The 14,451-nt window shown below is 51.0% G+C and overlaps 1 protein-coding gene across 2 annotated transcripts in view; it reads left to right on the forward strand.

The window, feature by feature from the left end:
* The first annotated feature begins 675 nt into the window (after positions 1–675).
* Positions 676–14,451, forward strand: part of TG (thyroglobulin) — a 105,751-nt gene continuing 91,975 nt past the window's right edge. For both annotated transcript variants that reach the window (XM_078614420.1, XM_078614429.1), the window contains exons 1-9: positions 676–804; positions 1,496–1,607; positions 2,009–2,109; positions 3,182–3,382; positions 4,519–4,684; positions 7,321–7,427; positions 9,136–9,279; positions 10,553–10,738; positions 11,660–12,829. In XM_078614420.1, the coding sequence (XP_078470546.1) occupies positions 726–804; positions 1,496–1,607; positions 2,009–2,109; positions 3,182–3,382; positions 4,519–4,684; positions 7,321–7,427; positions 9,136–9,279; positions 10,553–10,738; positions 11,660–12,829 (2,266 nt within the window). In that variant the 5' untranslated portion in view covers positions 676–725. The remainder of the gene's footprint in view (positions 805–1,495; positions 1,608–2,008; positions 2,110–3,181; positions 3,383–4,518; positions 4,685–7,320; positions 7,428–9,135; positions 9,280–10,552; positions 10,739–11,659; positions 12,830–14,451) is intronic.

Here is a 14,451-nt window from a genome sequence, read left to right on the forward strand (position 1 = left end):
ACACAAATTATAACTATAAATGTCACACAAGCCAGACACACTGCAGCGCAGTGACGAAGCACTAACCATTGCACTTAATTGTCACTTCACCGAGCAGCGCTACAACAACGTTCACTGCGCTCCACTGCAGCTCTTAGCATTTTTTGTGTGCTTCTTTAGGGACCCACCGATGCTGGGACATTTAAAAAAAAAAGATGAATTTAAAGTGCATTGTCCTAGACACGCTGCGGAGGGTTTAATGAACATTGTGGATACTGACCGCCTTGCACAAGAACACATTAAATCATGGCACACCATAAATAGGTTCAATGTGCCCAGTCATTGCAGCCCTAGAGAACTCAGTGGAGTGTTTGTTTTATTAACGCATTAATGGAGATGAAAATCAGCCGCGGATACGGTCAGAGTGTCGGCCTGTTGCAAATGCTGATTCATGGTTGACACTCCACAATTAATGCGAGCCGACTGTTTTGTTTGCTGTGCGTTTGGCGATGTTTGCTTGGCATCTTCACCTGTCTGTCTGAGTGCATACAGCCATGCGTGGCCTGTCGTGGAGCGGCACTGACCGCACAGGCGGGCACACTATGATCACACCTCGTCTCCCGTGCTGGGAGATGGTGGGGCCACCGCACTCGATATAAGGAGCAGCGCGCGGCACACTCGGCAGTGCTGCGCGATGCGTACGGACGTGACTGGGGCATTAGCGGGACAGACTTGCCAGTATCGCCATGAGGACCTCACCTTTACTGCCAGCCACCACCACCATCCTCTACCTGGTCCTTTGGATTGGATCCATATCTGCACTCGGTACCCTCACCCTCTTTCTCTGTTGCTCGCACATTTTCTAACAAATTGTCTTCTCGAGGGTAGGATTGGCGCTGTTCTACTAATTATGGTCTTTGCGACTGTTCGGGCACATGTGCTCCTGCCCTTGCCGCCTCAATGCGCGGCTGTCTCTGCACTTATTCTTCTTCTTCCCTGATCTACCTCCATTCCTCCTTGTTCCATTCATTGATGTGGTTTCGGAACGTTTGGTTGCGTCATTTAGAGCCTTATAAATGAAAGTTGCTGTTGTTGCTTTGGCCAGCTGATGTGCGGTTTTGCCACGTTCTTGTTGAGCCTTCTGATCATCTTTCTGGCACGGTGCGCAGGAGCTTGTCAATGCCGCTAATCGTTTTTAAATGGCCATTATTGTGTAACTTTTGTGTCTTGATTTTTTATGAGTTGTGAGCGTCTTTAGTGTTCCTACTGCGGAGGTGCTCATGGTTGCGTAGCTTCCCGATGTGTTTGGGTTGTACCTCATGTTGCTTGGCTTCATGTCCAACAAAGAAAGTTATTGTATAAGCTCGCAGCCCATGAAGTGAACCATAGGACATCATACCGAACAGCATTTGGTACAATCCGAAAACACATAGGAGGACTTTAATGTGATTTTCAGTTTCAACATTTTCGCGCAATTTTCATTTTTTTACAAAATGTGTACCGTGTGTGCGCACAGAGTACAGCGACTCGAAGACAAGCCGTGCCTCGTCCTGTGAGCTGCTGCGGCAGCAGGCGATGGAGGACGGCCGCTCTCACGTTCCCCAGTGCAGCCCCTACGGCGCCTTCAGGTGCGCCGTGACGCAGCCGGACCACACACGCACCGTCGAGGGCTGAGAGTGAAGCCATGTGGTCTGGGTTTTTAGACGATTAAATGTCCCGTCGTATATAAAGCCAGGCCTAATATCAGCTGGGCCTGTCCAGATCGGTGGAATAGATTGACACGAGCAGGGATAAGTAAGAGAATGGGTGGACGGGAGTGGAGTGAGATGAGAGGGGAGAGGTAGGAGAGTTCGTGGAGGGGAGTGGAGTGAGATGAGAGAGGAGAGGGACAGCACGTGTAAGTCCATGAAAGTTCTTGCCGACGGTGCGGTCAATATCGAAACAGGTCTTGAATGTGTTATCGGTGTTGTTTTTCTCTTGCGAACTTTACTTCCTGCAACTCTGTTGTCTCCGCTGAGTCTCCTTGCAGGCCGCTGCAGTGCGATGCGGCAGGAGACTCGTGTTGGTGTGTGGACGCCGCCGGGGAGGAGCTGCCCGGCACCAGGAGAGCGGAGGGCCAACCTCCCTCATGTCAGTGCCAGTCTCCAAACACGAAGGCCCAAGCGTTCACATTGAGACTCACATCATGCAGGCTCGCCGGGACAGCTCCATCGACAATGTGTCGTGTGATTTGTCTTGTTGCGTGGCATTACATTTTTAGCAACAGTGATTAAAGCGATCTAAGTAAGTTTGATTCCCGCTGGCAATGTAGTTAGTACGTCGTGCTATGAGCCCGGCTACCCAAGCCCAATGCATGGCTAATGTCAGTGGCGAGCGACATCTCAACCGACCATTCCCTCCCCCTACCTTCGCCAACCCACACTGACCAGCGTGGTGAAGTATAGTGGAATAATCCCTGTGACCGGCATGGCATGGGGAGGACTTCATCCAGCAGTAGAGTTACAAAGATCAATAAGCTAAGCGATAACCAATAAGCCACCTCCGCTATATATCAGAGATTCCTTATGTCACATGTGGGCTTTTACTAGATTAGGAGATTGCTGCCATGGCATAATAGCACACTGCACTTGCAATGCAGAGCTCACCGGTTCGATATTCTGGCACGGCATTTGAAACAACGGGGCAAGTTTCATAACCCCCCCCCCCCCCCCCCAATGCCTCTGTCCACCCAACAGTAGCGTGTGGTGGGGTAAAGTGTGGGTACCCCAACCTCTTAAAAACGTCTCGCCAGAGTGAACGAGTGGGCCAGAAATATCCTGAAGAGGGGCTCTATGGAGCTCCCTCTAGCTCAGGATAGTACTGCAAACACAACTGATAGTACAATCACAAAAATGCCGGAGCTGCTTTACAATTAACTATAGCTACTTTGTATGTATATGAATAGCCAACCATGCTATTAACAACAGTGATAGACGGACTCTCCAGAGCTCCCTCTAGTAGAGGCCTTTCTGCCAGTGGTGGCGTGAGCTAGACATTGAATCAGAATCAGAATATGTATTCATACTAGAAGAATCCGATAAGCCATGAAGCTCTATGTCACAGATGTCCAGTCGCAGAGCTGCACCTTTATCTCTGTTACTTCGTCTGGCTGGACTGGGTTCAAGCACGGCACGCCGACGGCCCCTCCACGTGTGCCGGGCAGGTCTGTCGTTCTGCCAGCTACATCGGCAGAGGGTGCTCCTGAGCGGGTACCTCAACGGCACCCGCGCTCTCCACCTGCCGCAGTGCGCCCAGGACGGCCGCTACCGTCCGGCGCAGGTTGACTCCTCGGGCCAGGGCTGGTGCGTGGACGCCGACGGCATGGAGGTCTACGGCACCCGGCAGCTCGGCGCGCCTCTCAGCTGTGAGGACGAATCAGTTGTGACCGTTGCCGACATGCGGTGGCGAGTTGTTATCTCCTTCGCCTGTGTATGCACGAGATCATGGGTTCGATCCCGACCCTGACGCCTGTATATTTGGAGTTTGCGTGTCTCTCTCCTCGTGGTCCTGTGGATTTTTCTCCGGGTCTTCTGATTTTTCCCTCCACAAGTAGAAATATGAGTTTAGAGTATTTGGCTGCTATAAGTTTCCACTCAATAGCCCACTTCGTTGAGCTATCATTTTTGGCCAGGTCGCTTCTGAGAAAGGGGCTTTATAGATTGACCTTGTAAAACAAAAACAAATGGTAGCTCAGATTCTATCCACGAATTTACTCCACTTTTCCGTGGCAATTTTTTTTGTTCATGAGTAACCTGGAGATAATAGGATGCATTTGCCGCGTGCCTCCTCTTTATCCATGAACATGCCATAAGAAGCCATTCTGCAAAACAAGTTGGGGAAAAACCGCAGATGATCGTAGATAATAGGAAGAGCAAGGGTGTGGATAATTAATAGGAGTTTATGTTGGCCCTGTAGCCCGCGGGGATGACATGCCTCGCCAATACATCGGCATCTCTCGTGGTTCTCCAATATAGAAATCCACCTATCACCTGCGCACGTGCTGTATTCTCCGCTCCATCTCCTTGGTGGACGTCCACTGCCAACTCACTCCATTCCTGATCTGACACTCCATCATTATTCTTCACCATCGGCCATCATCTCGCGACATCAACTCCCTAAATTACTGTTCTTAACAGTTTGAACGATGTTGTTGACCTATGTATGTCCTCTAATCTACGTTCCTTTTTTTTTGTCTCGGTGCAATTCCAAGCATGACTTTGCCCACGCTCTTTTGCGTGCAAATTTCAAGTGTTTGTTCTATTTTATAAATGACCATAGTTTTGAGCCACACGTGTCATAGCAGGTAACAAATTATCATTAATATAATGAAATACTTCTAAGCACAAATCAACGTTGGAAAGCATTTCAGAACGACGCATGCACACGCGTGGTTTCCGTCTCGGCGAGTCACCGCACGGATGTCCCTGTGCGTTGTGCTGCCTCTGTGCCACGTCTCCTCCTCCCTTCCCCCTCTCCCCGCCCGTGTCCACGGGGCGCAAGGCCCCTCCCCATGTCAGGTGAGCGTCCGTCGCGCCGTGCGGGCATCAACACCGGGCAGCCCCCCTCCTCAGTGCGACCGCGACGAGCAGCGTATCCTGGCCACCCAGTGCCAGCTCATCGGAACCGCTGGCCGCTCCACGCTCAGCCTCCTTGACGCCTTCAGCATGTAAGAGCCGCGGGGGGAGGGGTGGGGGTGGCAGGGTTTCCCCCTGTCCTGGTTTTCCCACAAATTCAAAACATTCGTCAATAACGCCGCACTAAAGGTTCGTCGTGCATCACGTCGGTCAGTAACAACTCGAGCACAGGGTTTCCGCGTCATCTACGTGCGTCTCTGCCCATTCATTTGGACGTGATGTCAGGGGCACAGGTCTGGTACCGCAGTGGAAAAATAACCCAACGCCGAGACAGCCTGGCGTGGCTCGGATATGCCAATGGAAAATGAGCAATTGCTCTAATAGTAATGCATCCCCAAAAGCTGCCTTTTTAAATGATCACAGTACGGGGGGAGGGGGGATGATTTTAGATGTTAATGAGCTACTTTTTGTAAATGGTGGCATGTACCCTTATTAGCGGGGGTTGATGGGTTTGTCCGCGTGGAAGTTTTTGCCCGGCTTGTTGTGAGACGCTAACGAGACAGACTATTCACAAAAGAGCCATGGCACTTGTGGATTTTTTTTAAAATAAGCCTCCTGCGGTGCGCAAATATTAAATGGGCACGCGCTGCCTTCCCACCGTTTCCCGCGCGTTAAAACAATGTGCAGTGGGAGAGCAAGGGGTTATTTAAACGTGAGAGGCGCTGAAATATCACGGCTCCCCCAGACACGGTGCAAATTGCGTATCTCTTGCGATCTGCACAGCAGAGACACATCAGCCGTAAATTTCACGTTACAATCGTCACACGTTTTTTTATTCCCCACAGAGTTTAATTAAGTAATGCCATACCTTCGAAGCGCATCATTTTTCCGTGAGTGTGCGTGTCTGCATGTGTGCGCACGTGTCCACGGCTCTCACAGTCGGCACACACGCGGAGGGTGACACTTGGCCAATCTCCTAGCCAACTGGGCACCTCACAGCCCCATACCTTCAGCACGCGGTGAGCGCTGGCTATCGCGTGTCCAAGCTAACCACGCTCAACTCCGCTTAGCTTCCAAAGTCCAACGAGCTCAGATACACTCAGGGGTTATCTTTTTATTCCCCCTCGCTATTAAAATAAAGTTATTAAAATTTTGCTTAAACATTTGACGCCGTTCCGGCACAAATCTGCCACTCAAAAGGCCCTCATCACATTTACACTCGTAAATATAAAAGTAGATGATTTAGATTATTGGAAATAGATTATTATGATATTATTTATTACCCTAGCTATTGCTAAAATTACTCGTGCAAGACAAGTAGTTGACCAACTTACATCTAATTAAAATTATCCAGATAAAATGTCAACGTAAAAAAAAAATTACACTTGTGATAAATTCACACAGTGCGTAAATTGTGCGAAAATAATTTGTACTCGCCGTGTAGAAGATGACGCCGTACATTACAGCCACGATTGTTGAATCGAGGCTTGGGCCAGGATTCACGATGGCGCTGATCCCAGGGGGAGTCCGCGTTGCACTTGGTTAGTGACGCGCGCTGCAGAGCAAGCCCGTTGCTTTTCATTTTGAAATTTAAATGAGATCGCTCCTTCCGCCTCGGTGACATTTTCCTTTCACACTTAAGAGGTGCGGTGGCAGTGTTTTTAATTAATTGGTAACCCATGTGTAATAATGGGAAATAAAACATGTATTTTGTCTGTCAGTGTGCGAGTAGCCAGTGCTTTGTTTCAGCCGGAATATCGTCCACCGATTATCTCGCATCTCATTTTTATGAACCTTGTTTTAGAGGATAACGGGAAAATCTGGTACAAAAATATAGAAATATTTTGTATAGACACACCTTGTACTCTCGTGGTAGTGTCTTACGCTGATCATCACAATGCCAACAAGCCAGCCTACCGAGCAGCATTCTGTAAAATCTTGAGTTAGAAATTAAGCGCTGCGTATATGCTATCGCTATGTAAACCTGGGGAAATCGGTGCTGTGTGTGAATGGAGAGCAAACAGCAAGACACAAAGAGAGAGATGTCAGGAGCAATACTGACGAGTATCAGATGTCGCAAGGGCAGCATGAGAGAGGGTGGCATTACACCGCAGAGAACTCAGCGGCATTGCATGGGCTGGCCGCTATTTACTAACAATGTACAGCCCTTTGTCGATGCACTGCTGGATGGAGGCCTCCCGACACAGTGTCGATCGTGATGGCTGCATGACCACACTTCACCACGCTGGTTAATGGCTCAATACGGGTTGGGGAGGTGGGCGGTCCAGGACGCGTTCCGATGTCTCTCGCCACTGATGCTAGCCGTGGCCAGGACTCTAACTCAGGTGGCCGGGTTCATAGCGCAATGCGCTAACCATTGCACTGCTGCTTCACTCCAGTTCATTATCTTTTACGTCATAAAAATAAAAGTGTATTAAATAGAGGCTCTAAATGCAAGTGATAAATACACGTAAGTGTTTACGTATGCATGTTGGACTCCTTTCGCACCGGACGTAGCCAACCATGCTAATGGGAGGTGTGGGGCTTTTTAATGGGTGACTCGCTTTGTCCAGCAACAACCCCTTTTAAACGGCGGCAGCTAATCGAGGGAGGCAGTGGCCTCTTCGCCCCGCCATAGCCTGAGTTGTGGCCCCTGCCTCGAGGTCGTCGTGCGGACGTTCCTCCGGCACTCCGAGGCCACCCGCTGTTGCTCACCTCCCATCCGCAGGCACCCCGAGGCGTTCCGGTCGCTGGCGGAGTTCCGCGCGCGGTTGCCCGGCGTGCACGCCTACTGCTACTGCGCCGACCCTCAGGGACGTGAGCTGCCGGAAACAGGTGACCGCGGCGTTCGTGTGTTTACTTCTCCGATTCGTTTTCGGGTCGTGCCGAGCATTGTTCGGCACGATGTCCGACGTTTTACTCCACGTGCCGTGAAAACTTCTTCATGGACTGAGTCGGCTTCCCCTGAGCATCGTTCTCTCTCGAACATCTCCCCGTTATGTTCGTGGCGTATTTCTCAAGACATCGTTCAAATCATTCAGTAGTGGGTTCGGTATTGGGCAAGACACGGCACGAGAAGGGATGAAGGCCGATGGGAGTTTCTTCACGTCCTGGAGAAGCTCCCAGCATACGGAGCGAAACGTCGGACATCGTGCCAAAAAACGCACGGCACGACCCGAAAACACATCGGAGAGCGATGCAACACGACGGCAAAAACCTGTGCAGGAGAACTTTCATGTTCGCCAAGCTTTAGCGTGGATTAGAGCTTTGAACCAAGGGATTACGCTCCCCAGCATTTGCGGTACTTTATAGTTTGAACCACTCTCATCTCCTCGATATTGTGTGTAAAGCACAACGTGTTAACAAAACGAGCCCACACCATCTGCCGGCTAGGGGGCGTTACACGGGGCAAGCAGAATCTAACAGCGGAATGTACAACAAAAAATACAGTCACCACCAACATACTCCCGTGTAGCCAGAGTGGGGAGTCGCGGCCGAATAGTTAGGGCACTGCTCTACAAATCCAGCGACATTGAGTTCGATTCCCGGCCACGGTTGAGATCAGTGGCGAGGGATGTGTGAATTGGATCTGCCCTCCCTCCCACTTCACCAACCTGCACTGACCAGGGTGGTGAAGTATGCTCACACAACCCCTCATGTCTGATGCCGTTTGGGGAGGTCTTATTCCAGCAGTCGATTGACAAAGGCTGTATAAAAAAAAAGCATTATTATTTTCATTATATGTTAGCTAGAATGCTTGCATATAACAATGGTACATCACACAAAGCAAAAACAATACAACGTAAATGCTAACATTGCACGCCTTGCGTGATGTTCCGTTGCGTAACTCCTTCCTCGCGTTACGCACCGCGTGGTCACCCGAACTCATCCCTCTCCTTCGCTGCTGTCCCCTCATTCATAATCCCCAACCACGCCGGCGCTCTTCGTGACCTTTAATTTCCTCGCCAATTAATCCCGAGGGTGGAAGCAATTTGATATTCAGCAAATCAAGGCAATCACTCATTTGTTCATTGCGTTAATCATCACACGCATCACGTGCACACCTGCCACCTGACTCTGCAGTCGACTCGCAGTCCCATGTGATACGTTAGCTCCCTGGGAGCAACATTTATTTTGTAGTCGTCCTTCGCCAATCCACTGCTGGATGAAGGCCAGCCGTTTGCCGCTCGTTGCAGAGGTTCGTGGTTCGAATCTGGCGGGCGGCCCTGGTTATTATTGTGTATTAACCATAGAATGCGCGGTATCTGCGTCACAGTGGACATAAAAGATTGCCTGACGCCAATCGAGTGGGCCATAGTGTGCCTGTCTCGTGGTTCGAATTTATTAATTTCTAAAAATAACCTGCAAATGACTAAATTGAGATTACAGATAGCAGTCATCGGGCCCCGACTGGCAGACCAATGCCCGTCTGCAGGACAGGTTGCCGGGTCACATTGTGAATATGTAAACAAACACCCCATTAATATTAATAAATTCGGTAAAAAAAAAAGTAAATTTACGTGCATATCGGTATCGCCTCCAGGCATGGAGCTGCTTCCTCTGGGCGAGGAGGACGACGCCGCGGCACTCACGGCGCTCGCTCCCTCGGCGCAGGAGGCCCCCGTCTTCCGCTTGCTACGCCGGCGATTCCTGGCCCTGCGGCTGCTTCTCTCTGGATCCTTCAGATGTGAGTCGGGGGCCTGCGGTTGCCACCATCTGTGTTTGCGTGGCAGCAATCGATTTGTGTTGTATTGTGTTGACCTTCACTACAACATTCTGCACATTAGGTTTGATAGCCCTCGGCTGACTGAGAAACGTGTCTGGGTTGTGTCTGTGGAAATGGTGGCAGGATCCCAGGTGCCGCCCGTGCAAATGTACACAATATTGCTCTCCTCGAATGTTTATACCTGCAGGGTAAATAAAGTGTTCCCACCAATGAGCCATGTGTTCCAACCCCACGTAGGGTGAGGGTTAGGGCAAGTGACATTGGTTCGGAGAATGGAAAAAAGGTGAAGGCAAAAGTTGGAACCAAACTCATCGCGAAGGTTCAGCCCCGCAGTTGCTTGCTCACTCCCCTGCTGGTGGCAGCGCCTCCACGAGAGACTGCTGCAGAGAGCCCCTCTAGAGAGGAGCTTTGACCCACTCCTTCACGCTTACTGCTGGGTCGACAGGGGCGTTGCTGGGGTAGGCAGTTAAGGAACTTTCACCGTTCTGTAAGCGGTGTCAATCGCCTTGAGTGAAAGTGCTCTATAAATATAAATTAGATTAGATTTCAACTACCATGCCGGGATAGGTACGTACGGTACGGAAGAAGTTCAACATGCATACATACGATTAGTGACCCCTGGATTGCAAGTCCAGTGCGCCACTAACCGTTACACCACGTGAGCATCCAGCATTTAAACAATTCTAATCATATTCTTAGGTTTTTTTTCGGTAAAGTCACGTAGGTAAAAAATAAAAATTAATAAAAGTAAAATAAAATAAAAATCACGACGTTTCGGAGGCAACACAAGCTTCCGTCTTCAGGTGGAACCGTCACAGCCACGACAGCTGTATCAAGTAAATGAGAGATTACAAGAGCTACCACTCCGTATATATAATGGTTGAAGAGGGGAAGGGCCAAGTACGGCACACTTTTTATTAATATGGTAAGGTGAAGCTTGTGTTGCCTCCGAAACGTCGTGATTTTTATTTTATTTTACTTTTATTCATTTTTATTTTTTACCTACGTGACTTTACCGAAAAAAAACCTAAGAATATGAATCCTTGCAGTCACGAAAGCTTCAAATCTAGAATTCTAATCATAAATGACAATTTGATATCGAGAAGCCGTTTTGGGTGCGCGTTTTTTGCATGCGTATTTTTTATATTATTTCTCATCGCCCTCTGTAACGAACGAGCCGTGAAGGCGCAGAGTCGATGCTCTCTGTCTCTCGCGCCCTCGGCTCCCATTCCAGGCCCCACCGTGTGCGAGGTGGAACGCTCGCTGGCGGACCGACTTGGCGGACGTGGGTTCGCGCCCGTGTGCTCCCAGGACGGAAGCTACGTTCCCACGCAGTGCCACGGGCCCACGTGCTGGTGTGTGGACACTCGAGGGGACGAGGTTTTCGGCAGCAGGGTCCGAGACAGCGTCCCCAATTGCGGTACGGCTTCTCACGTGCTTCGCCGAACGCAGCCGGCACGTGCCAGTGCCCCGGCGTTTCCGCGTACCGTCACACCTCGTCGCAACTCCGATTAACACGGTTGGCTAAGTACAGTGCGAAATAAGTTCAACATACTTACACACAAACCACCAACTTGTACACAAATTTGTTGTTGCTTTCTATCAGATGACAACAAATATTTCTATAGGCCTCCTGAAGAAGTATTCCTTCTACCTCTAAATTAAGAGCTGTATCAACTAAAAATTGGTCAGGAGCGGAGGACGTCACATCCACGACTCCCCCACACGCTGCACTGGTGGTGCGGCTGTTACACCCCTAGAGGCCCTCCTAGCATCATCCAATCAAGATCAAGACAGTATCGGAAGATTGTGAATTTATGGGTAACCTAGGACACAAATTCCGCATAATTTGAGTTAAATTGCACGAGATGTATTTTGTTTACCAAGATAATTCTATTGATCTTCAACTTTTTGTGATATTTTTTTCATTGATATGCTATCAAAATTACTGTTCCTATAATGGAGTAATGGTTGGCATATTGGACACCCAGAGGGCACCGGTTTGATCTCCCAGCTAGAGTCTAAACAATGATGCAAATGTCCTAAATCCCTACCTGGCCTCTGTCCACCAAGCAGTATAAACCGATACATCACGGTTAGTCGATCAACAGGTCACGTGTGGTGGGATTGTGGGGAGTCTCACCTCTTCCAACACACCTGGCCAGTGTGGAAGAGTAGGCCAACATATTCTCTAGAGGGGCTCTTTCGTGGAGGTCGTTCCGTTAGCATTGGCGTGAGCTGCACATTTGCAGAGCTACAGAGCTGCACAATTGAACTTATGCAATCAAAACCAACACGTCTGTTACTTGTAAGATCACTAATTGTTATTATTATACTGCAGGTTCATCTTCGAGTCCATGCCAACTGGAAAGGCAGCGCGCCCTCTCCCATCTCTTCCTTGGCCCTTCCGCACCGTTCACGGACGACCTCATCTCTGCCCTCCCGCGTGATGGCAGTGCCTCCTTCGCCGAGTCGCCATCTCAGGAGAAGCAGCACGAACTGTGGCTCCACTGGAGAGCCCTGAGGGAGCAGCTGCTTGACGGTGGACTCAGCGAAATTCTCTCGCAAGCCTCTCGCCTCTTCCCGGCGAGCGGCCAGGGCAGCCGCCTCCTCGGTGATCTCATGGGGGGGATCTTCCCCACACAGGAATTGGCCCTCACCGCAGCTGGTGCCAACGTCCAGCCGGGTCGCATTGCAGAGATGCTCTTCGGTGGCGGGTTTCTGAAGAACCTCAAGTTCTTCAATTTCACCGGCGCCGTTGGTGGCCGCGGCACGTTTAACTTCAGCAAGGTGTTTGGTCAGGTGGGGCTGACCGGCATGTACGACGGCGCAAACTTTGAGGAGCTCGCCCGGCTCTTTGCCCCCGGCGAGGACTCGTACCTCACCCGAGGCTCCTCCAACTTCTCGCGAGAATCCTTCAACTTTGACCAGTCGATCGACGACCCCTTCGCGCGTGCAACAAACCTGGAGCGGAACAGAAACGTCCTCGGATTTGTCGTCACGCTCCTCGAAGACCCACGTTTCTACGGCCTCGTCAGGGACATCGCCCCTCTCATCGGGCTCAGCGGCGGGGACGTGGGGATGAACGCGCTGACCTTCCTGCGCGTGGCGGAGGAAGACCGACAGACGCAGAACGCCGCGGACGCCGACGACGGCCCGCGGGCGTCGCGCCCGTTCGTGGCGCGCTGCGGCGAGGACGGCGGCGCCTACGAGCCGGTGCAGTGCTGCGGCGCGGCCTGCTGGTGCGTCGACGCGCACGGGAGGGAGGTCGCGGGAACCCGCGCGGTCGGCGGCGTGCCGCCACGGTGCCCGAGCGCGTGCGAGGGAGAGCGCGCGCGAGCGCTGCTGGCGCGGAGGGGCCGCCCGGTGGGGACGCCGCTGTTCGTGCCGGAGTGCGACGGCGCGGGAGACTACCGGCCCGTGCAGTGCTCCGGCGACCGCTGCTTCTGCGTGGGCGCTGGCGGAGCGGAGGTCCCCGGGACCTGGAGGCCGCTCGGCGACCCCGTGACGTGTGAGTCGTGCGCACGACGACGTCCCGCTCAGCGTCAAGTCCGAGCTACAGAGGAAAACGCGTTAAATAATCGGGGGCGTTTCGGCCAATGTCTCGTTGTCAAAGCAGATCTCTCTGAGTCCAGCGCTCTCTGTTATGTGGAGGAGCTCTTTCTGAACACGTCACCTTTTATATAATGCTCCCTCTTTAGGGCGTCGTCACTGACGAACGTGTCCACCTTTGTCGCTCGCTCCTGTCCACCATCTCCAGCGTGGCATCACATGCACGTTTTGCCTAATCGAGAAAGTGGGAGCTCTTTTAAAATGCAGTGAAAGGTTATAATTTCATGAGATAAAAATCAGGAACGTGTAGCCACACACATATGCTGTGCGTGCCGTGCCGTTAGTGAGCAGACTGTCAAGTGACATTCAGGAGCACTCTGTTGACACGAATGTGCCGCTATGACCACACGCTGCCATACGTTGCTTGTGGTTGGCGTAACTGCAGTCAGCCTGAGAGAGTCGACTTGAAGTCTTTTCTTCTCTCTCATGAGTGACGCTTCAAACTTGTGGTGGACAGGCCAGGATGCAGGGCCTAGACGTGTGGCTCCTACAAACGCGAGAGCCACTCTTGGTTGTTGTTGTTCTGTATATTTCTTTCAAATCTCCAGTGTGCATTTCGGTAAACAGAAATTTAAGAGTGTTAACGAAGCACGCTTTTAATTCAAAGAGCATGCCGTCTGGCAGAATATATACGGTGCTATTTTCTAACGTGAAAACAAATGTCCCTGCTGACATAGAAACGCTCATTGGGTTTTTAATTCCGGTGCTAGCCCCAAGTAGTCGCTGAAGGACGTGGCATCGATCCCGACCCTGACACCTGCTGAATATTTGGAATTTGCGTGTCTCTCTCCCCGTGGTCGCGTTGATTTTTCTCCAGCTCCACCTGTTTTTCCCTCCACATTTCGAATCAACATCACGCGTTTAGAGTATTTGGCTGCTATAAATGTCCACGTGATAAGCCACTTCGTTGAGCTATCATTTGTGGTCTGGTCGCTTCTGAAAAAGTAACGATAATAGCTCAGTGGGCCTTACCTGGTAAAATAAAAAGGTAGTTAAATAGTAAAACATTTTAATGACCGCGCGACGCCTGCGAGGAGCCGACCGTCGTGCGGCGTTAGTCTCGCACGTCGCCCCTCGCCGTCCACCACCGCGGCTCCGAGTTGGAAGAGATGATTTATGGCGTGAGCGCAAGACGCCAAATCTATGGAGCAGCTGCGCAGAGGACGCCCGGGCCTCTTCAAACCTTGTAAACGCAACCCCCAGCAGCACGGGCAGGCAGAGAGGATGCCACAGCCGCAGCTGCTGCTGCTACGGCTGTGGGCGGAATGTGTCCCATCAGCGATTCAATTGAAAACCCAGGCTTTGTTTTTTTTTGCAATTACTTGGAAATGTGAAATATTGAATCCGGTGAACTTCGTGTGGGAATACAAATATTCAAATACTTATTTATCATCTAACACAGCATAGAATACTCTGAATTGGGCCACACAAGACAACGCATTCACACACGTGGTTCTCTCCTCTACCGGGATGGTGAGGCACTCCTCTTTCCGTGGTGTGCGCTGGTTTGTTTTCACCTCA

Source organism: Lampetra planeri, chromosome 2 (genome assembly GCF_965212315.1).
Source record: "Lampetra planeri chromosome 2, kcLamPlan1.2.h2, whole genome shotgun sequence".
Taxonomy (NCBI): Eukaryota; Metazoa; Chordata; class Hyperoartia; order Petromyzontiformes; family Petromyzontidae; genus Lampetra; species Lampetra planeri.